At 36.5% G+C, this 24700-nt stretch overlaps 2 protein-coding genes across 7 annotated transcripts in view; one reads left to right on the top strand and one right to left on the bottom strand.

Annotated features, from left to right (window-relative positions):
* The first annotated feature begins 617 nt into the window (after nt 1-617).
* Nucleotides 618-20591, top strand: LOC136825626 (pseudouridylate synthase TRUB2, mitochondrial-like). Of its 2 annotated transcripts, none has more exons than XM_067082222.1 (8): nt 618-978; nt 4291-4422; nt 6588-6718; nt 10217-10339; nt 13077-13188; nt 16120-16390; nt 19146-19195; nt 19468-20591. In XM_067082222.1, exons 1-7 carry the CDS (start codon nt 801-803, stop codon nt 19147-19149), a joined length of 951 nt encoding a protein of 316 aa, XP_066938323.1. In that variant the 5' UTR covers nt 618-800; the 3' UTR covers nt 19150-19195; nt 19468-20591. The 2 variants fall into 2 exon arrangements, with proteins under 2 accessions (XP_066938323.1, XP_066938322.1); XM_067082221.1 differs by lacking the exon at nt 19468-20591 and adding an exon at nt 18245-18311 and having other exon boundaries at nt 19146-19281.
* The window catches only part of Bre1 (E3 ubiquitin-protein ligase Bre1), a 193614-nt gene continuing 189468 nt past the window's right edge, over nt 20555-24700 (bottom strand). For 4 of the 5 annotated variants that reach the window (XM_067082213.1, XM_067082214.1, XM_067082212.1 and 1 more), the window contains one exon: nt 20555-23141. In XM_067082213.1, coding sequence (XP_066938314.1) covers nt 22992-23141 — 150 coding nt within the window. In that variant the 3' untranslated portion in view covers nt 20555-22991. The remainder of the gene's footprint in view (nt 23142-24700) is intronic. The other variant, XM_067082216.1, reaches the window with a different exon arrangement.

The raw sequence follows: 24700 nt of genomic DNA, 5'->3' as shown, positions 1-24700 counted from the left end.
TGGTAATATCTTTGGTTGGGGAAATTCTTTAATTGCTGCTACTTTATGGGCACAGGGCTTAATGCCTTCCGACATTACCATATGCCCAAGAAACTCAACCTCTTGTTTGAAAAAATTTACACATCTATATTAATTTTCATGCCATATTTCCTTAATGCCTCTAATACTTTAGCAATATTATTCTTGTGTTCCTGACTGTAGCCCGATAATTATTATATCTAAATATACAAAAACACTATACCCAACAGTGAGGCTAGTATTGACATCATGACATGAAAAATGGGTGGGAGCTTTTTTTTCTCCAAAGGGGAGATAATTAAATCATTTTGAGTTTTGCACATGAAGGAAAGACGAGGATTGCAGGCGCGACTAATGTCCTCCCTTAGGAAAAAGGTCTTGTTTGCTATCTTAAGTATTGTAGGACCATTTTGCATTTAGTAGTCCAGGTCATGGCGTGTTGCTCAAGCCATTGAAACAGGTGTGTGTTTACGAAATACTGTACAGTATAATGAAAATTTTCAAGTTTGTGGAAAGATTGAAGTCTAAAATTCATTTTTTTATTGAGAGAATTCAGAGGCCAGTTTTTCATTGTACCTTTTTTTTATTTCTCTTGAAAGGTATCCCCTGCTTAGCCTATGGTGTTGGAGCATTCTTCCTGATTCGCTGTGAAGAAAAGATATGTACTCCAGAGGGAACTGTGACAATTTACTTCCTGTATGAAGAGGATCGTGGAGCCATGCACTGAAAGTGTCATAAACATGTCAAGTTCAGTTTAGATGACTTAAAAGAGTGTAAGAAACATGCAGAAGATAATTTCATATGGTCCTGAGGCATGGAATCTGCTTCAGGGTGTGTTTTGTGTGTACAAACCATTTGATATGACCATGTCACACTTGAGAAAAGTCCTAATAGGAAACCTGACGCGGGATCTAAACATGCTTGAGCCTCGACCTGCACTCCCTCACATTGTGATTGAAGGTACAGTATACTTATATATTCTTTAATTTCTATTATTTTACTGGTGTGGAAATCTGATATACAGTATGCCTTAACATGCACAGTATACAAACCCTGATATTTAATACATACACATAATTGGCTGCTGATGGAGAAAGTAGACCATTTCAAGTTAAGCGGTTTAATGGCTGTATGCTACCTGTGGTGTAACTAAGGGGAGGAGAGATATTTTCTTGAAGGGATGGGCACCACTGCCATATGCTAGCTTAAAATTTTTATGGTCGTTGTAGAATACAGATGCCATGATTTGAGCAGATCTTTATGAAATTATGTTGTTATCCTTATGTTTATAATTAAATAAGAAATTGCCGCAATTTTTAATGCTCACTGTATATTGCCCTTTTTATGAACATGCAGTCACGGTACAGAAAATGCCTGAACTTTAGAAATTGATCTTTAAGATTCCTAAGCGAACTCTCTATGTAACCATATGCTTATTCCACTTACATTATATATTGTAAGTGTTCTCAAAGGTAGAGCCTTCTCAAGTGGAATCTTTAAAAAAATATATTTATTCCTCTAAAGTTAATATTGAAAACATATTTGACTTCACTTATTTTCATTACTAGCAATTATTTTCATAAAACAAAAGAGATATGGAAGATTTTTGCAGTCGGAAAGTTGTAAACAATACGTGTTGCCGCCCTTGTGGCCGAGCAATGAACAAATGGTGGCTGATTCAAAGTCAAGCCAAATCACAGGAGTTCCCGGACCACAGAATGCTGGTTTTAAAAGGTTCAACTGTATTTGATCAGTAAACAAACTTCTGAATGGACATAATTACCATATTCACTTGAAATAAGTTCAAAATTCCCCTACCCAGAACACATTTGACTCATTTGCTTAAGATTATTTCACTGGTGAAGTGTTTAAAGATGTTTTGGATTCACAACAGGCCATCCTTTTAGATCAGCCATTCCATGGTGTTGTAACACCTGCAGTAATCTAAGGAAAATGTAAACATTGAGTTATGGTTGCACTCACAGCAACCTTTATCTTTTGGTAACCTTTCAGAAATTTTCATTGTAGTGTAATTATGGTACAGTAGTAATAACATTTAAAATAATATATTAATTTTTTTTTAAATTTACTTATCATTTCATGTTCATTTAGAACAATTCAGTCATACGAACAATAATTATGTACGATAGTTATCGTACATTATCCTATTGTTGTTAGATGTTGTTTGTGATTGGCGATGAAACGTAAACAAAACAATGATTCCTTTGTAGGCAACGTGTGTAAGAAAAACATGATACAGAATCGGCTTTGTTCCCATGCATATTTTTAATACTATGACTGAGAGGGCAGATATTAAGGGCTTCAGATTATCCGGTTCTAAAACTGTGGTGGTTCAGTTTATCCAAAGTCAAAGAAATGACATCCCTCCTACTTTGAAATTGAATGATGAAAGTCTGCCATTTAAGTAAGAAATAAAATTCTTGGGCATGAATTTTAATTCAGAGTTAACTTGGTGTAGTCATATTGATCTTCAAAATTAAAGTAAAAAATCATTAAATATTTTAAAAGTGGTTTCCAGCTATAACTAGGGAACAGACAGAAAGTCCTTTATGTAGATCAAAGCTGAATTATGGTAGCCAGCTATATTCCTTGGCATGTAAAACTAAATTACACGAATTGGGTTTACTTTATAATTTATAATACAGGCCTTTGTATCAGCTCTGGAGCTTTTAGTACATCCCCAGTTGAGAGCATCTATGTCAACACTGAAGAACTCCCATTAGATCTGATGAGGCGAGTTGAGTTTGAGGTACATTACCCATCTGAAAGGTTGTAACAATAGCAGTCCATCACTAAAAGTGCTCACCCAGTGTAATGTGGATAAATTTGATAAGCCTGATTTACCTAAACCCCTACAGATTCGAATTTTAGATGTTCAGAATTAATCAACAACTGAGGAAAAAATTAAACCCTTTAAATTTTGTGAATTTCTACCGTGAATTATTCCAGAGCGTAAGGTATGTGCCAAATCTTTAAAAAGAAAAAAAGGGCCTGTCTGATAAAGAAATAAAAGCAAGGTATGTAGATCATAATGAGATGTGTAAGAAATCTGTTGAATTATTCACTGATATATCCAAATCTGCAAATGGTGTAGCATGTGCGGGTGTTGGCGAAGATGTGGTACATTCTGGGAGAATGTCAGATGTGTAGGTGTTTTCACTGCTGAGATGGCAGCTATAGAAAAAACTATAGAAGCCTATTACATGAGAGGTAACAACTTTACCATAAACCAGATACTTTTGGTGGCATATCTGCTGTAAAACAAGTGAATGTTAGCGATCCCCTTGTCACTAAAAAAAAAAACGGTTGTTCTGCTTATCTTCCAAGTCCAAGGGCATACATAGTATTGTTGGGCACCAGCTCGTGTTGGTATTTGGGGAAATGAGGCTGCTCATGAGGCAGTAAAGGAGGCATCTCTAGAAAATATGGTTTGTTACAGAAAGGCACCACACACTAACATGAAACCTGTTATACATTAGTACATAAGGAAAATATGGTAAGAAAAGTGGGACTCTCTCCCTCACCCCTAAATAACAAAAATTAATAAAAGATGCGAATAAATGTACAAGCTTGGCCCCCCATCAAATAGCATTTATAGAGATTACAAGACATAACATTCTTGCCCTAGAATTGGCCACATTTTAACTCAGTTTTTATATTGGAGAAAGGTAATTCACTTGTGGGTGTGTGTATGTGTATCAGCTGTCGTTCTGGCCTGACAGTTTAACACATTCATGTGGATTGTGCGTTTTATCATCATACTTGCTGCAGACATCAGTTGCAGAGCAAAAAAAATTTGTGAAATTTTAGATGATAAGTGCTATGTATTAAATTTGATGATGGTTTTAAAAGATATAAATTTATATGATCTTATGTAAGCAATTTTTAAAGTCAATTTTTATCAGTATTTGTGAGAAAATTGAGGTATTATGTATATGTACACCTGTGTCAGTGCATTCAATGTTTGTGTGTGAATAACTGTGTAAATACGTATAAATAAGTTTTAAACTTCATCCTCATTCATCTAGGCACTGAACGGCCTCTTGTGTCCTGTGCACGGTGTATAGCCTGAATCCCATATTCCATTCAATTCCGTAAGATGGTTGCAGTATAGAATTTGAAATTTGCAGGGTTTGTCAAATGCTCTGCTCGCAGTTTAATCCCTTGGTAAATTTATGGTTTTATTTGTAATGAAATAGTGTCCAAGAATAATTATAGAAGATTGTAGATTCTTCTGTTGCCGTTTTGCAGGAAATACAGCAGAGGATCTTGTTGTTGTCAAGAAGGAAAACTATGCTGACCACCCTCTAGTTATTGGTCCGAGGTACCAAGCTGATGATTACAAGCTTTCCTATGCAATTCACCTGCATAAAAACATATCGGGTAAGTTTTCTGTTTTTCCATGCACAAGGTTACTTTTTAATGTTTGCCTCCAAAGGCACACTAGGTTGGTGCTAAAAGTTCCTTGCGTCATCCTTTGGGCCTCAGCTACAGTGCTTTCTGCCTTTTACAATTGCTCCCTTCTCTTTCGTCCCTTCCTACTTGGCTCCCCAGAAGTAGAAATGACTCGGTGGTTTTGTTGAACTAATGTAAGTTTGATGCAGTATTATGGTGCTACATTAGTAATAATTACTTGATGTGTGAGATGGATTAAAAATGAAGTTCAAATGATATTGAACTTATATTGTACATGTCATGTGTGATTCCAGGAATTGTATATAGTGTAGGATTACTTAATCACCCAGCATCTGGGGGTTTGTTATAATATCTGGATATAGTGTAAGGATAAGTTCTGCAAGCAACCATAATAGAAATTCAAAAGCAATTGAGTATGACAGTCAGTTGGTCTGATCATAGAAAGGGGATGTACCTGGTTTCCTAATACAGATACAGATGATCTTTGATGTAGAGGCTTCCACACAGTTTTTCTTCGAGATATGCAGTGAATAAATAATATGTGAAGCTGTGGAAGACAAGTAATATTGTTTTTATAATAAAATAAGTTTTTACATAACCCCATTAATTATGAACAGACTTGACTATGTAAAACACATCCAGACGCATGAGGTTGAAATATTGCAAAGAAAGAGCCAGCTACACATACCTAGCCAACTCCAGTTGGTTCGTCATGCTTTGTTTATTCAGTCTCGTGTGCTGTTCTCTATCTGAAGAGAGAGGTGAAGTGAGGAGGGCACCAAAGTTATGGTTAGTAGGTTTATATAAAAGAAATTTTATTACCAATCCATGAATCATAAGTAGCCTGAATGATGGAGATGAGGGAGATGTAACCTTAGAAGCCCAGTCCCAGAAAAACTGGTGGAATTGGCCAAATTTTGTGAATAATATTTGCTTTTATTAGTAAGTAATTTGCAATGCAGGATGAACCCAAGAAAGTACAGTTACCAAGCATAAGAAGTGCAACAGCTGGTGTTCCAGGATACATTTGTCACCTTGCTGGATAAAAAAAAAAGGGATGAATCGTGAAGATTGTGACGATTAAGGATCTAAGTTCCTTCCCATGGAAAGCACGAAAGGTCCAAAACAAGTACAGTAATACCTCAGTCTTAGGCGCTTCGAGCTGTGCGAATTCACACTTGTGAACTTTTCATTGGAAAACCTAATTGGCATACACGATTTTTTCACAGACGCAACATTTGCGAATCCTTGAGAAACCTTGCAGAAGTGTTTATGTTTAATTTTTGAAATAATTTCTAAGTTTCATGCTTTTATGTGTAAAATCTATATGAAAAATGTATTATTTTTATTTTTGTCCATGCATAAATATGATACAAAGGTAATTACAGCACATACTTAGAATGAGTCTTTTCCAGGTGTTTTCAGCACTCGCTGAACAGCTCATTTCATAATTTGTTTTGGTAATGTATGGATGGATGCCCTTCCTCAGTCCAACCCTCCTTAATTTTCCAGGAATGGAAAATTGTAAATGATAACATTAAACTTGAAAGAGTTATCCATCTATAAGCATACAAGCAAAACAGGAGCATCTCACTAATGTTTGGCATAAAGTTGTGCACTTGTTTTTACATTGCTGTTCCCCACTTTTTTATTACAATGGTTTTTCAAATGCTTCAGCTGCATTCCTGATTGTGGATGCAATTTCAGCTGTCTTCACCGATGAGAGGTTAAATATTAAAAAAAAAAAAGTTACCGCTTTCAGTTGACCATCCACTCACACTGCAAGGTGGGCCAAGGTTGATTTAATGGTTAAGAGGATTTGATTTTATGTTGGTAAATATTCACTTTTACTAATGATTCAAGGCATCTTTTTCTGTTGTATCTTAAAAACTGACGTGCCTTTCCTTGCATTTGGCGTAATTTTTTAAATAAAAGCCTCAGTCAGGCAGATTTTACTGAATTCTTGATTTGAATTATCATTCATTTCATGAAGACAGTTATGTTATATAGAGACAATTATAAAATAGGTCAGCTTTTCTTTCTCTTGAAATTAAGATAAATTTGAAGATGACATAGTGTATCGTTTACTCCAGAGTGATAACATAAAAAAGATGTATTGTCTTTATCTTCAGGAGTATGTCTTATGGGTGTGAACAGAGGAACCAAGGGAACTCTTGTAGCCAGAGCAGGTCGCCTTATAAGATCTTACAGTCTTGGAGGACGCCTTGGCATGGCTACAAATACAGGCTATTTTGATGCCAAAGTAAGTGCTGTGTATTATTTAATATTACAAGTATCTCTTTATTCATGTCGTCTTTCATTAAGTGTACACTGTTTCACAGCAGACTGTACTCTTAGCATATGTGTTCTTTTGTGTTTGTGACTGACATACATTAGTGCATATTCACCAAGAAAGTATGTGATAATAATCTCTCACACAACATCCTAGAATCCTTGATAACCCTAGTAGTCTTTTTAGTGGCCAAAATTACACATTCATACACACTGCAAAGCCATTGATTTTTACAGATTCTATTTTTATAGTCTGTAGTGAGAGACTAAGTGAAGATTTCAATTTTAAAATCAGGATAAGTACTAAGCTGAGAGACAGGATTTTTCCCAGAGTGGTAGCCCATTTACTCTGATGCGAAGTAGGTACATTTGGGTAATTTTCCATTATTGTATATCATTAAAATTACTGATCAATGAAATTTTCAGTATAAAAGAATTTATAATGATGGGCCTTTAACCCTTACTGGCTGGGCATGATTGTGTGAGATATAATATTAGCTCTAGATGTTTGATCCAGTTTGCCTTAGGTGAGAATCAGTATTGTATTTTGCACAGTACAGTTTGAACAGATTTTGAAGGAATAATGTTCAAATCACTTAATGGGCCAAAAATGACTTACAGCAAGAACACTTTTGTTGTTGTTGTGCTGCAAATAGAATTTACCATATAGCTGAGAGAAATTACAGTAACATCTCGAAAAGGAAACTTGAAGGAAGTACTCAGTCTCATCTGTGGTGGACCAAGTTGGCATCATCTATCTTTGGGTCAGGTTCATCTTCCATTCCATCACTACAGTCACCACCCTACTTACGAACATTCAGAGATATGAACAGACAGGGTCACAAGTTCAAATTTTGCTCTGCGCACGTACTCTGCTAGTAAGAATTTTTGCAATGAACAGAAGGACACGAGGGAGAAGAACCTGTTCCTTTAACCCCTTTCCTGATTATCCCGAGTATTCTCATGATTAACTACCATGTATTCTTAAAATCATGAAAATACTTGTTCATATTCCTACTGATTTCTGTCTTCCCGATTTAACTCGTTCTTTGATGAATTCTCATTTTCTATATTTCGTCTTCCCGTTGGAAACGTTTAATATGTATTTTTGTCAATAGATGGCAGTGTGCCTTGTTTACTTTGTGAACTTCCAGTGTCAGATACTGCTCCTATGAAATTCTCTCCAAGTTCATAGCTTTCAAAGCATGGAAAAAATACTAAATTTTGAATGTTGCATGAGTCTAAATTTTATTTTCGTCTTTTTACATTTCTAGCATCCAAAGTAATTCCTCATAATAATGCATGATTTAAAAAACACTGAAAATAGTATAATCTGTGACTCCTGAGTTAACTTGGGAATGTAAATATCAACAAAAATTATGTACTACATATTAAAAACCAACTTTCAAAAAATTCAAGACATGAACTGCCGCCAGAAATGTAACTCATTCGTAAGTCGGGGAGTGACTGTACTAACAGATGATGGTAGATTGGCTACTGGCCCTAAAGAAAAGGCTGATCTGCTTCATCGCTCTTCTGAAGCTCCATGCTTTGGCAAAAAATAATTACCTGATAAAATTAAAGGAATCCCATTAATCAGGAAATTGCTAAAGCAAGCAAGTCTTCACATTAACAAAGTGGTGACAAGCTTGCCACCAACTGAAAGGCAAAAGGCATTAGCACTTGAGTAGCAGTGTATTAAACACTGATCACAGTACATCAAAGTGAAGCAAAGTTAATGTAAGTGTGTGAAATAAAGTAGATGGAAGCCAAACCTGTACAGGCAGTCCCCTGGTTACAATGGGCTCAGCTTCGACATTCCGAGCTTACGACGCTCTTCAAATATATTCATCAAAAATTATGTCCCGTGTTACAATGCCGACAACACTGATCCAACGGAAGAAATATGGCTCCAAAAGGGCAAGAATGGTCAAAATTTGGAGGTTTCTTGATGAAAAACTCAATCAAAGTACAGTTTACGTCGTTTACAAGACACCCAAATGATTAAGAGTAAAGTTTTCTTATGATTTTCAACAATATTTTGGGTTGTGATTATTTTCGGCTTATGGCGCAGCGTCGGAACGGAACCCCCATTGTAACCGGGGGCTGCCTACTAGGAAATAGTTCTTAAAACCGCCAGTAAGTACAACAGCACAACAAACTTTGTCCAGTGGTGCTGAGCCAGGCATACACAGTAAGACTCTCTCTCTTTTCAAGATTTATGAAGTTGCTGTGACGAAACCCTTCACATAAAAAAAGATCTTTATGATAAATAGGCACATAAGAACAAAGTAATGTATGAAGACCTTTACAGGATGAAAGAGTTTAGGGAATTCTTTTTATATGCAACCCCTCAGAGAAGACCAGACAAAAAATAATGATGTCAGGTTTTATATTTTATATTTTCTTTACAATATAATGCTTGTAGTTAACCCCCGTATATGCGGGGGATGCGTACCACACCCCCTTCAAATAGCTAAATTCTGCGAATACTTAAAACCCTTCTAAAAACACTTAGAACTCCCTATTTTGATTGTTCAAACACAAAAAAAACTCTAAAAATGCTTATACTGTATCTGAATATTTTAATAGTTTTATCACAAAAAGTGCATTTAGTCATGAAAATTATATGAAAATACAGTAATTAGTGAATATTCTCAGTAAAAAATACCGCAAATGGGCTAATTTTCTGCGAATAATGTGTATACAGGCAGTCCCTGGTGTACAACATGGGTTCCGGTTTTACACCGTTTCGTAAACAGAAAATTGTCACAAACTGAAAAATCGTCGAAAATCGTGAAAAATCCTAAGAAAACCTTACTTTTAATGCTTTGGGTGTATTGGAAACGATGTAAACTGGAGTCATATTTCTTCCGTCGGATCGGCGTACGACGCGTCGTAACCCGAGAACATGCGTTGTAAACTGGGAAATAATTTCTGATGAATATACTTGAAAAGCGTCGTAACCTCGGAACATCGTAAACTGGGAACTGCCTATACTGTACTGCATATGTTCCATAGAGAAATTCGTGAGTTGGTGAGTCCACGAATTGTGAGAACGTGAATACGCGGGATTTACTGCACTGTTAGGGCCACCTTTATGGTGATTAAAAACTATTGTGGTGCTGCCTAGTTAGGCTGTTTGATTCCTGCAGATGGGGCTACTGCTTACAATGTCTTGCACAGCACACTGCAACAGTACTTTTGTTCGTTGCAGCATGCCTTCTGCTGCATCTGTTTTGCTTCTTAGCTTGAACTTCTTCATTCCCATTGGTCTGTTGTCACTTCGTCTCATTCTGTTTTTAGTTTTCATCAAAACAAATCTAAGCTAGCTCTGCATGAATTTAGCAGTGTGACTTGGTCATGTTAAATGTGTTATAAATAATAATGATCAAGTATTTTATAGTTCAGTAATGTAATTGCGTTATAGTTATTTTTGCATTGTAATGAATGCTGTGTATTTTTGCAGGTTGTTACCAAGTCTACGTATCATCATGTCACTAAAGCCAGACTCCTAAAGACCCTAATGCACATTCAAGGAGGTTTCCAGCAAAGTGCTTTTCACTTCTTAGGACTAGACCCTCAATCACAGGTATTGCAATTCATTTGTGTTAAGTTGCGTTAAAGCTCTTGGTACTTGATGTGCCCATTTCTTTCTGTTTATCATGTTTACACTTTCCCATAGAAATTACTGGTTAAGATGATGAAATATGCTATACCATCACATGACCAAGTGTATGGCAAGAGCCAGCAGGAAACAGTCAAGCGAATCAGAGAAGAACAGTTAGGAAAATAGATACGGAAGTAGCAGGTTGAAGACCGGTAGGAAGGCATAGAATTTCATGGAAAATGCCGTAGGTTGAGACCTAGACCAGATAAGAATTCAGGCAGAAAGTGCATCAGACAGAAGGGGATAAAATAACTGTCAAGTCTAACCCTGTGAAAGAAGAAGCTGTGGAAAATGTTTTATGGACTGAGCTCCTATTAAGTCTTGTGACGAACTATGTGCTGGCCTGTGAAAGGCATATCCGATGCAGGTGCATTTATATTGACATAGGAGGTTTCCACAGTTAGATACAGCGGGTATCTGACGCATTCATTTGTGCCTTCTGATCATGTGACAGATTGATGGAAGCATTGTGATCCTACGAACATTGAACTGGTGTCGTCACATTTCCAGGGAGGGGTTATTAAGTGTGTGCGTGCATGTGTTCACTCTCTAATGATATATTATGAGAAGAACATACAATAGCTAAGGACTTCGATTTGCGGCTGGGCATGATTTGCTCTTTGTGCAGTGTTAATGGATAGGAACAGCCACTGTGAGATACGTTATTTGCGGCCATAGGAAGTGAGTAAGATAACCCATTAACACATATCTTTTCCAAACGTCATGTGGAAATACCCAGTTTGTGTTGCAGTGAAACTCTTCTGTTTCTCCATTATGCATTTTCCCGTTCTGTTCTCCATTGTGCATTTTTGTTTTAAATGTCTTTCCTTTATACACCATTCCAGGTTTTAATATACGATATGTTTCTTTTAACAGGAATTCTGGGTTCGTCCTGTGAGGACGAATTTTTTGGAAGTGGTGTACTTTTAACAGACTGTAACATTTGTTTTGGTCTAGAATAAGTATGACCTTTTTATTTTGTTTGGTGACCAGGGTGTTAGTCACCAGTATTGGTTGGTCTAGAATCATTAATTTGATAGATTGTGAATCTGAATTTCCTCTAGTTATGATTTCCACTTTTATTGGGTGTGAGTCGCTCCATTTCATGACCGTAGCTTTTGCTGAAATACTTTCAGTAAATTTGCAAAGAAAGTCTAGTTTTGTATCTCAGTGTTTAATTCCAGAAGGCCTCTGTCTGAGTTAGATTCAGTGAGAGGAGTCAACGGGAGAGAAAGAATGTGCTGACTAGGGCTGGACATCGCTACCAGGAGAATCTTAGGGATGTAAGATAAGAGATTATGACCCTATCTGACCTGGGTATAGGGTCATAACACATATTAAGGAATAGATGTCCTTTCCAGGACAGGGTACTCTAGATTAGCTGGTCTGCACTCCCAAATGTTCTTTTTCCACATAGACAATGATATGAAATTTAATCAACTCTCACCCCCCATGCCAAAATTTTAAGAGTGTACCAGTTTCTCCTGTGATTGCCTCCAAAATGGGATATGACCTTAGTTCACTATAGGACTCTTACAACCTTTAAAGGTGCTTGTCCTGGTTTTGCCTTAGCCGGGAGTTTGGGCCTCATATTTCGTCAGAAGAAGTCAGCAGCATGTGCTTATAAAGATCAATGGTTTTATCTTTGCTGTTTAATCATATTACGAAAACATGCCTTGTGCCAGGCGATAGTACATAGCTGCTTGGTATGCACAGACTTTATGGTTAATTTTGATGAGGATAGTCATCAGTTCACATGTAGATTCCCAGGAGAGACCTCCTAGCAGCAAGGCACTGCAGGCAGAAATGTTCTTGATTTTGGCAAAAAAAGAAGTAAATGAGAGAACTTTTCATGTTTGTGGTGAAGCAGAACCACTGTCATGAAAGTCAGTATTCTTGAGTCAGTATTTTTTCATCAAATATGTAAGCCTGATTTAGTAGTAGTGATCAAAGTTGGCATCTTTGAGTATCAAGTCTGCGTATTATGCCGTGGCCCTATAAAGTGTAACCATAAATATCTTCGTAATGTACCCTTCCTTCCTGCATTTTTCATTGATACCAACTATGGTATGTGGTATGGGTTGTTGTGTGGATATTCAGTAATGGTAAATGCCATGTCTTAGGGAAACACTTTTTGTGTGTCATACCAGAAAAAGACATTTAGACTCCAGGTTATCAAAGTTCGTAGCATGGAAGTACAAACTTGATGAGCCATAAATCATTTACAGTTAAAAAGCTAGTAAGCTTTTTTGACAGCAAAATTACTGGGTGCTCTTTGAAATTTCTAAGCACTTCAGTAATTTTCCTTGTAATAAAGATTTAGGCATTTTGTATGTTTGCAGTACTACATGAATTTGTAAGAAAAGGGATGTCCCCAGCCTTGATGATTAATTGGAGCAGTAAGAAGAATGCTGCAGTTAGTAATTTGATTACCTTAGTAGATTAAGCTAGAACCTTCTGTGTGTAGGAGTATGATAAAACTGAATTTTTTACCCTGTAATCTAAAGAATATAGGGTGTAACATTCTTAGTGAACTCTTTTTAGCTTGACCAGCTACGTTTAAGGTTAGTTTTTCAACCATTTATTCTCATACACAGTTATTGACATACAGTACAGTATTTTCATGTCTGAGACAGTAATTGCATTTTTAAAATTGCAGGCAGCTTATGAAGCCATGTCAGCTGAAGGCCTTGTGAGACCAGGTGAGAAATCACCACCACTGGTTTACAACATCAAGCTTGTAGAATTCAGCTCTCCCGATTTTACAATTGGTTAGTATAATTTTTTATTAGTGAGAATTAGTCTTGTTGTTAAACTTAGTTATAAGTAAAGATTTCATTGCAGTTAATGAGGGTTAATGTTTGAATTAATAAACAGTGGAATTAAGTATAAACCTGTAGTTTCACAAAAGTATAACTTACACCCTGTCAGGTTAGGGGAAACAGTTCTTAACCCCCTAGGGATGGGAGGGATCTTTTGATCCACCGTAATTGCATGTGAAAATCTTGCTTCGGATTTTATGATTATTTTGCTTCATGATATTTGAACGAATTTTTTGTGAAAATATTCCTGTCACTTGAATGGGTCAGAAATGATTGTATGGCAGAAGTTATGGCAATACAGTACATAGACCTCAGCTCAGGATACAGGGAGATAGTGTGACTTGAGATTTCATGGGGGAATTTACTACATCTCCCCATCCCAGTACATCTTGTATTTATTTGCTCATAAATATACTTAGGGATTGATATTGGTTTTAGTTCTCATTTTTTATGACGGTATGATAGTATGTCAGCTTTAAAAGGTATTACATCTCCCCATCCCAGCACGTCTCTTAAATATTTGTCCATAAACATACTCAGGGATTGTTGCTGATTTTAGTTCTTATCTTTGACGATATTATGTGAGCTGTAATCATAATTTTGCAAAATAAAGTAAACAAAAATATTGGAAAGAACATGAATAACTTGCTAAAATTAGCATATTTTTATTATGAATGTTTGGGAGAAGAGGCCCCACACAGGTTTTAAAATAATTACTTTCAACTTCCCGTGAAATTAGAAGCCGATGTTGCTAGTCTTAGGGCTACACTTGAAAAGTTTATGTAGGTAACCTTCTCAATACTTGCTGCTTTACCAGCCCAACTTAGTCGTCCTTTTCTGGGTTCCCCCCTTGTGGCAGAGGAAGTGCCAACACCCTCCCTCCCTGTTGGCCATGCCTAAGCTATGCCCTGTGATGCTTCTTCTACTGTTGAAGGTACAGGGAAGTGGTGTATGTCCGGGAGTGGAAGCGATTGGTGCCCTTTGTCTTCTTTCTCTGGCCAACCTGGTGCATGTCGCATACAGGTTGGCACTTGGTCACCAAAATGTAAGCACAGCAAGATCAAGTGAGATTCACATAGGCAGGAGGTAGATATGCTTGGTAAGAATAAGTGTATTCACTCAATGTCTGATTTTGTATCTCCCTAGGCCTTGCTGGAGGCCACGTACTCCCAGATCTTCCTGTAGTCTTCTTTTGCAAGAGGATTTGGTGTTCTCTCGGAGGGGTTCTCCTGATAATAGGCGTTTACCTGACGTCGGATGCCCGTTGAACAGCAGGTGCTTGCCTGCCATCGGATGTGCTCCTAGCAGTAGGCGCTTGCCTGATGCCAAATGCTTCCCCATAACTAGGCTTTTGCCTGGCGCCAGATGCTCATGTTCTTCTCGGTCTCCTAAGCGAGCTAACTATGCCGGTTATTCTTCATGTTTTTTGTCTGACATGAGGGAGTTTCGTGTGAGTAGCTGCAATTGAGTGTGTGAAAACTTTTGTCCTCCACATTCTCCTTCCTTCCTCAGGCGTTCTCATTAATTTTTGATGCCTCATAAGACAGTGTTAGTTTCTTGTGCAGATCGGAGAAGTAGGAGATTCTATCGTTCACCTTGTTCTGTCTCGCAGTTGCCGTTGTCAACATGTAAGGTGCAGATACATCATTTTAGTTCTTGCTCTCAGGCGTTGTGCTTCCAGTCTCGGTCCCTTTCTTTGTCAACTCGGGCTACTCCTGAGTCCTCTTAAATATTTTCTTCAACAACGTTCAACATCACGGATGCCCTGGGCTGCTTTCCAGTCAGCAAGGCAGGATTCAAGGTATTCTTCAGCCTCTTCTAGGCGCTCTTGGTCAATTTGGTGGATTTTTGGCCTGCTTAGACAGAGTAGTTTCAGACTCCCTTGGCGAGTCCATGCAGAAGGCTGATGTTATTGCTCATCACCCCTTACATTCTTTACTGGACACCTCAGCATTAGGTATGATAATGCAAGAGGTTGAGAAAGTGGTAACCAGATCTTTGTTGCGTCGCAGAGTAGTGTCTTATTCGCAGAAGGGGGTTCCATAGCAGCCCAAGCTACTCACGTTTTGTATTAATTCTTCATATTTGTGTTGCCGTTTTTTTTTTTTTTTTTTTTTTTTTTTTTTTTTTTTGCTTGAAAATTTTCATCTGCTCTCTTCTCTGTGGCATGATAAAAGTTGGCTGTAAATGTTGATATGTAGGACAAATAACAGAGATATGATCTACAGCTGATAACATGTACCAACCTCATTGATATTTTGTTGCACACTGAAATGTGCTCATGAAAGCCATGAGGCATGTTTTCTCTAAATCAACAAAAGAATTGCCGTTCATCATATTTATGGTGCTCTGTTTCTGAAGAAGTTATTTTGCAGTACTTTAATATAATAAAAATTGCATTGTACTAACTTGTTTGCATCACTGATTAAGGTTTTTTGAGTAAAAGTTAGAAAATAACTAAGACAAAATTGGTAAAATACTCCCTATGGAGATATGTGAATGCCATACACAGCTGCAGTTATTTTTTCAGCAAATTTTTAATTTTTTCAGATTTTATCATTTTCCAGCCAGCCGATCCCCTCAAACGTATCCTTTGTGTTGCAATAATATTTTATAGTACGAGTGGCTTTCTAATCGATGGCACCAAAATTCTGTGTTCTCAATAGGCTAGCTGAATGAATTATTTCAATTGAAAAGTATTTTGATAGATTACTACTCTCACAGTACTACAATTGATGAAGTTGAATGGAGAATCTGCTGATTTTTAGGCACTTTTGTCTAATTTACCATTATAATTGGAGGTTGAAAGTGATTCACAAAAAACAATTTTTGAAAGTATTTATACTGCAGGTAAAATTTGTATACTGTATTTATTTGCAGAAGTGTCGTGCATTAATGAGAATGGCGAGTTCCTTCAACATCTTGTGCATAAGATAGGACTTCAACTGAAAACTAATGCAGTTTGCACGCAAATGCGCTGTGTAAGATATGGCCCCTGGACCTTGCAGCATGCCTTGCTGCGTAAACATTGGACTTTGAAGCATATCATTGACAATGTCAGTGTGTGTAATCCGCTTATCAAAGATATTACACCTAAATCACCAAGCTTACAGCATGTGGGCAGTGAAAGTTTGGATAACAGTATTCCCAGGTAGTACTCCAAAGCCCATATTGTTTACTAATGTACATAATATTTGTTGTGTGGTTCAGTAAAGATGTTATTTTAATGCAGTACTTTTCTTCTGTCAATGATGAGATTTGCTAGTGTTTGATTAGAAAGTTATACCATTTTAAGACATTCTCATTTTATAGCCTAATTAATCTTGGTAAAATGTGTACCTTTTGAAGTGAAAACAGTAGAGTTGCAAAATAAGCAAGGGATAAATCTTGTACAGTAATGCAATTCCTAAATTAACTTTCATCAAGTACAGTAGCTTAATGGACTACGTAGGCAAAATCTCAACTCTTTTAAGAGTGCCAGCCTCTTAAAGGCAAAACTATATATGTTATGGACATTTGTAAAATATAGTGTACCATTAAGCGATGTGTCCAACCATGCTTTGTAAGTTGTTAGGAATTTGTGGTTTTACAAATTAGAAGACTTTTTCATAAAACCCAGTAGTCATATATAGCTTTATTTCTGTGCAATGGCTAGGTGGTCACACTGACTTTTTAGATCCTGAGACAGAAGACCTATCTTGGACACCATCATTTATCATGGATTCTTCTGATATGCTTCCTACATATCTTCACTCTAAATCTTGTGTTATAGTCCACTAACTTCTTTAGTTTTGAGTATTTCTGGTACCCTCTACCTTTTTATTTAGATTTTCCTTAAGGCATGAGAGAGCTTTAAAAGTTTCTCTCTGTCAGACAATAAGTGTTCAAATGCAGCATATAAGTTTACATAATAAAAACTTGGCATCTTGTAGATATCCCAGAAGGTTATCTATACAGGCATTTAAAATTCCTGAGGTATCTTACCATCTACATAAATGGTATTCCATCCTTTCATCATATCTGGAGTAGTGCATCAAAATGTGCTACACAGACAGAACTATCACTGTGGATGAGTGGGCATGCTTTTGGCACTGGCTCCTTTAAAAAAAAAAAAAAAAAAAAAATATATATATATATATATATATATATATATATATATATATATATATATATATATATATATATATATATATATATGAGTATATATATATATATATATATATATATATATATATATATATATATATATATATATATATATATATATATATGAGTATATATATATATAAGAGTATATATATATATATATATATATATATATATATATATATATATATATATATATATATATATATATATATATATATATATATATATATATATATATATATATATATATATATATATATATATATATATATATATATATATATATATGAGTATATATGAGTTACTCAAGTATGCTTAGGTTTTAAGTCTGGTCAGATTGATTTCAAACCATCTCTGTTCGGGCAATAACCAGATCCCAAGAACCATGTTTTCTTGAATATTCTTATGTTTTTGGTAGTATTTGGTAGGTTATTTTCAAGTGCACTATTTGTTGTGTAATTATTATTATTAAAAATAGTTTAACCAATTACTAATAACCAATATAACTTATAAAAATGAAAGTGTAGGATGATTCAAGAATAAATATGGTTCTTGGGATCTGGCTATAGCCTGAACAGAAGGTTTGAAATTAATCTTACCAACCTTAGAATTGAGCATACTAGATTAACCCCCAAATTTTTTTTTAAAGGAGCTAGTGCCACAAAATATGCCACTTCTTGCTGAGATAGTCCTCTGTCTGTTAAGCACATTTTGAGTCCCTGCTCTGAAAATGATTTGAGGATGAAACACCATTTGGAGAGTTGATATGAGAAACCTTAAATGACAGTGTAGATGTTATATAATCTTATATCTACAAGATTACTGTATTCAGGTACAAAGCATTTTCATTTTCCAGGCTCAAGCATGCCCAGTGACAAAATCCATTGAGTTGAGGTGGTACTGTAATGTTTCCCATAGTTTCTGTGCGTAACTAATTTCCATTATTCTTTTCATCAGTAGGTATTTGTTTAATTTTAAAATTTGGACTTCTTTTTTGTTAACAGTCACAGGATTCCTTCACAAGTTATTTTCAACACTCAAATTCTTTCTTATTACCGAGTTATTTTTTTTGGCCGGTTTCATAGTTACAGGGTACCTTTGGTTCTCTCTTTTCTGTTCTCATCATTATTTATTGCAGTCCTACTGTTTACATTGTTATTGTTCATTGTTTAGTAAATGGTTATGAATTTTTGCTTATTTTTTTAATTGTATCAATTCCCAATTACTTTGTGTTTGCATATTTGTAGAGATTATCAGTGGTGATATTTATTACACCTTAGTGTTGTAAGGGTTTAAGAGGGTTAGCTTGCAGTTTATTTATGTTCTTTATAGATAAAGGCTCACATAAAAAGTGGTTGATTTATGCCCAAAAGAGGACTTTCAAGCATCAAGACCTGTGCAGATGCCTCTAGGAATATTCCTCGTCAAGCTGTGCAGTCGTTCTTTAGTCAAAGAAGAGAGTTTTTTCATATAGCGAACAAACGTGGGTCTTAACTTATGGATAATTCTTTTAGCACCAGCTGTAAAATCTGTAAAAAGAAAAGAAGCAAGGAATTGGTGGCAACAAGGTAGGGTGATAGGCCTAGGTGGCAGCTGTTAACCTCCTTTGCGTTTGAGTTGAAGAGATGACACCAGCTTCTTCTTCACCGCCCTCGTAGGAAGACATGCTATGCTCGTCTCTCCGAAGCCGGTGTTTTTCTGCTTTGCCGTGTTGTGTTTGCTTACACTTTCGGGTGATTCTTGTGTGCTTTTTGCAGATGACACAAGAGTGCGATGACTGGCTGGAGACTCATGCCGTGAACTGGCAGTGGCAGGCATCACAAGAGGCAGGCACAGGCAACGATGTAGGGAACGTCTGCATGACAGGCACGGGCAACAGTGGAAGCGTGGTGGGAGGCGTGGGCGCGTAGCCAAGCGGGGGCAGGGTCACCGAGCAGACCGGTCCAGCCACCGTCGACACGGAGACGGCTGGAGTAGGGACTGCACCATATGCATGGTGCGTTCCGACAGTAGTCATCACACTCCCCGGCAGCACAGCGGTGATGGTAGTGGTGGTTAGAGCGTCGACCGTGTGGGTAGGGGGAGGAGGGATGGGTACTCCTGCTCGCACAGCAATGTTGATGTGCGTGAGAAGCGATGGCAGATCAGGCGTACCAACCATCCCGAGCGACTCCCATGCCTGACTCAAACCAGGTACGGATGCCAACCCTGCGGAAGACAAAGACGGATAGCCCCCCCACACACACCAAGGGATCAGCGACTCTAGGTGGGGAGGAGAACTAAGAGGAGCGTAACCTAGGTCTACCGATTTCGCCTCCTCTGTGACTGTGGATGCAGACACAGGGGACAGCAAGACAGACTCAGAACTAAGAATCGGCAGCAAGGGAAGGCCTTCGGGGCTCAGATACGACTGCGAAGGATTCGCAACCAACGGAGTCGAAAGTGCCGAAGACAGCACCTCCAACACCTTGGTCTCCTTACGCTTGTACCTGGGCCTGTGAGAACACCTATCTCGCTGCTCGGAGGACCAAAGTCTACACTCTTCACAAGGTTCGTCTACAGTACAATCAGAAGTGTCCTTGCTCCCTTTCCTACACTGTAGGCAAAGGGAGTGAGGATCCGAGTCCGTGCTACAGCGGAAGGTGCCACACTTTTTATCCTTACCAGGACACACCCGGCGCACAGGCTTATCAGAGTCATGGGTTTGTGATAACTCATCCATCATCACAAACACGCACAATTATATTCAAGAAAAAACAAACAGGAACAAACACACCATGAAAAGGCGAAGCTTTAGCTTCCAGGAAGGTCCGAGCAGAGAGCCAGGAAAACACGTCCGCTTCAGACAAGGCCGGAAAGTAAAGTGAATGCATGACGCCGGGCGGGTGGTAGCGTGGGTCCCCCACTGCAACCACCCAACAACCCGGCCCGTAGTTATACTACCACACTGCCTTGTTAAGTCTTTAGCAGCCAGTTCAGCTTCGCCGAAAGTAACCCCGTATAAGTAAAGGACCAAGGATTTGTATTTGTGTAAGAACAATCTATTTTTATGGAATAAGGCTTCTTGTGATTGATGGATTTGTATGAAAAATTTGTTTTAATTTGTAAAAAGATTAAGTATGAATAAGTCTGACTTGGTGTGGAGGAAAATAAGCTGTACCAGAACTTATATATAGGTGTTTATTTTCAATAAGGTATTACAATATAACTTGTTTATTTTCCTCATATTTACATATTAGTATTTACTGTTTTATTAACAGCAACATTATATTACATTCATAACCACACAATGGCGTTCATGACGAGTTGGAAAAATTACCTGTAATTGAACAAAGAAAAATAACTGCTGAAAGAAGGTACGACAGAATGACAGGTACAACATAATGAAAGTGAAATTAAATGTATTTCTATTGAAAATAATGGCCATATATGAAAGAACCACAATGCTGCTAATGGTTGAAAACTACCAATAAAACAGATACAATTTGGACTTAATTGAACTAGCTGGCTTCCATAAAAATAAAGTTACTCAAACTACCTTACTACTAGAGTTCACCTATACTTCAAACAATTAACTTCTCTACCACTATAAAGTAAATCATAAAAACAATTCTACTTCCTACACAGTTGTAAAGAAATTCTACCTCCCTAAACCAGTTCAAATTTGCTTAGGGCTTTCTGATGATTACCATATATTTTTATCCTTGCATAATGGAGCATTTTCAATTCTTAACTGGTGTCAGCGACCCAGGTAGTGTAGTTGCACCAGAAAACCCCTAACCAATCAAACAATCCTAAAGATATTTCTTTGTCCACAATTCAACAGTTGAAAGAAGATATACGTTTATATTGTAATCCTTTGAAATAGAAAGATCAGACATTTCAGCATCTTGTAATGCAATGAAGTTTAAAAAATTCCTTTTGTCTTTTCACATGCTATAATGGTCCCAGAGCAAAAGTCATATCTGACAATCTAATTTTTTTTTAGTTGAACAAAATGCTGCATGTGAGAGTGGTAAAATCTTTACACCAAAGAAAATTATTTTTTTTTTCCATCTAAATACATGTTTTTGTTAGAAAACTAATAATAGCTTAGTCTTCATATTAAACAACTGGAATTCCTATATACATCAGTATCACCTAAGTAGAAAAAATTAAATCACTTACAAATAACTACTACTACAGTAACCATAAAACATTACATCACTGCATTATAAAATAAATTCCACACTTCATTACTTATGAAACAATCTAAAACTGCTACTACATAAGGGATGTAGCACCTGATGCTAGTACAGTATACTACTTTACAATACAGTATGTTATTAACTGTTCAAAATAACAACCCAATGTTATGGAATGCTACTAAACAAAAATGACAGCTGTTGCCTCTGGCAAAAATTAACTGAAACTTTGTACGTAATAACAGAATAATTAATTCTTATAAATTAACAGAGTATACCAAGCAGAGAAAGAAATCTTTCAGTTCGGCTAAAATCACTATTCTAATACTGCTTATTGCAACTAAGAGATATGAGAAGTGGTTTCTGTGATGTAAGACCTGAAAATTTCCACATCATATATGTAACCAAAAATAATCTATTTTTGGTTAGTTATAAACCCATTGAAAACAATCTTATGGTACACATATACATATCATCAGCAGAAACTCTTTGGACTGTGAAGTTTAATCAATTAAACTAACATGTCCCTTAACAACATACTGTAACAACAGCTCCACTGCTTTTTTTTTTTTTATAGAATTTAGCTTTTCTATCAATGTGGAAATGAAGTACCCTGATCTAAAAACTCCTACTATGAAAATTTCCTGTTATCAAGCAAGACCTACAGTATGTCTTCAGAGTACAATCAAGTAAATTTATAACAAAGAATATTTTACTGCTTCCAAAACACATTATACACATACTAGATCACAGATAATTTAGGTGAACTCAAAATTGATGGCAGTTTCATGATGGCCCTGCAGAGTATTCTGCCTTCAACATGGAATTAGAATAGCCTGCATGCCTCAGTAACACATTCATCCCAAAAGATCGAGTCCTCAAGGGTTGGCACTATATAAGAAGTAAAAATTAGTTCTTGAATTAAATTTGTAATGTAGCTCTTAAATAAGAAATGGGCAAGTATAGACGACTGATGTTCCCGATTTTGCTTTTATAAATGTAGCTACTACACAAAAAACAAAGAAAACAAAACACTAAAACTGCTGTAAGCTGTGAGCCCTGCAAAAGAAAATCACAAGGTATAACTGCAACAGTGCACACACCATTCATACTGTGCATTACAATTTCTCATTATTTACCATGCATTAGTGATTTTCATTGTTTTGTAACTCATTCCCATACAGACTAAACATCAATTACACTCTGACATCCAGGTACTTAAATTGAAACACTGCAGTAACAACAGCTTACTAAAACTCAGATTCACCTGCTCTACCATAAATTTTCATTCAAAATCTCCTAAATTCACATTTCCAATATGACAAAGATTTGGAGAAAGATGTCACAATAATCACAGTTGATAATTTTAACCTTGAGACTATAGTGCAAATAGACACATCTGGTCACCTACCATGTAAATTATGTTAAATACAAACGATGATAGTCATTTGCACCAAAGGCTGCATTACACTTGGGGCACTTTCTTTGTCTTGTTTCATATCGTGTGCGTAAGCAATCAAAACAGAAAACATGAAAGCACTTGACCAGTACAGCATCCTTCCTTTTGACCTGAAAATAAAAGAAATTCTGGTGAGAAACTGCCAAAAACATCAATTCACTCATCACAAGGTATGAGAAAGCTTTAAGTGGGCCATATTCATCGTAGAAGACAATGCTAGTGGGTACATTTTATTCATACAAGACTAAATTCTCAAACAAAACTCTGATCTGTATACTTGTTAAACATGTAAATTTGTCTAATAAAAGACTGTAAAGCTTAACAACTGCTGGAGGTGGCTTAGCTTAACTTAAAGAGTTCCAGACACAAGCATGAAAATGTATTAAAAAAAAAATAGCATATAGCAACACCATGAGAACCTTGGCATACACATGAGTGGGATAAATATCTTTCTGAACACTGGCAGTAATTATAAACATGCTTTTCACATTTTTTTTTTTAGAAATATTTATAAAATAAAAGAATAGACAAGAAACAGGTAAATGAAGTTAACAGGGTATCAAGAAGTCATCAAATAAAGCATCAATATTAGGCAATTTAAAACTGCAAAAGAAAGACGTACAGTACAATAGTAGTGGTGAGTGACACTAGAAGGAAGCAAGATGGCAAGCTTTGGCAGAGAGGTATACAAGATATGGATAACAAGATGGTTGAGAGGAAGAGAATCAAAATTTATGTACAACACAAACAAAGTTGGAATGTTGAAAAAAAAAGGCAAAGGGCAATACAGTATTACAGATATTACAGTTAAAAAAAAGGGAATGACTGAACAAAGGAAATATTTTTGAAATTCACCAAATATAGAGAATGAAAATAGATAAGTATTAACAGATATTACAGTTAAAAAAAAAAAAAAAAAAGGAATGACTGAACAAAGGAAATATTTTTGAAATTCACCAAATATAGAGAATGAAAATAGATAAGGTTAACACAAAAGGGACCTTATAGTTACTGTATCTGTACAGGTCAGGAGAGCCTTTGGAGATCTAATAATTAGAAAACCTCCTGACCATCAGGAATAGCTAAGTGATATGCTAAAAGGAACTAGAGAATCAATCGCTGATGAGCTGACCAAAATGCTGTCCAGTATATTAAAACCCATTAAAGGAAGAAATGGGCCTAAAAGAATGACAGTAATAAACAAAAGGAATGCACAATGAGAACAGTACAGAGAAATAAGTAGTCGTGGAAATGCTGGAAAGGTTCTGGGGGGAAAATGGGTTATATTGACATAAGGATAACTTGATCAAGATTTCCTGATTGTTTCCAGATGCTTGAACATCCAAAAAATTTTTCTTTTGCTGTTTCCTGAAAACTTACTTTTTTTTTTTTAAAACTACATGCTTAGATCTCCAAGAAGGCTGAAACAAGACTTGTGTTTATTTAGTATTAGTTGTAGAATAAGTGGTAAAAATTTGAAGCAAATCTCTTCAATCAAAAGGAAGAGACAGTGGCTAGCTGAATGCATTCAGTTTACACAAAACTCATTCCTACAAAGCCTCCTGCTTCCATATCTGCTTGCAGTAGATGACAAGCTCATAAGAAAAATCGAGAAAATACAGTACAGGAGAAATAGCCAGAAATATCCAAATTATTACAACTGAAAAGA

Source organism: Macrobrachium rosenbergii, chromosome 39 (genome assembly GCF_040412425.1).
Source record: "Macrobrachium rosenbergii isolate ZJJX-2024 chromosome 39, ASM4041242v1, whole genome shotgun sequence".
Classification (NCBI taxonomy): domain Eukaryota; kingdom Metazoa; phylum Arthropoda; class Malacostraca; order Decapoda; family Palaemonidae; genus Macrobrachium; species Macrobrachium rosenbergii.
Note: the sequence above shows the minus strand (reverse complement) of the source record. Positions and strands in the feature narration are given on the sequence as shown.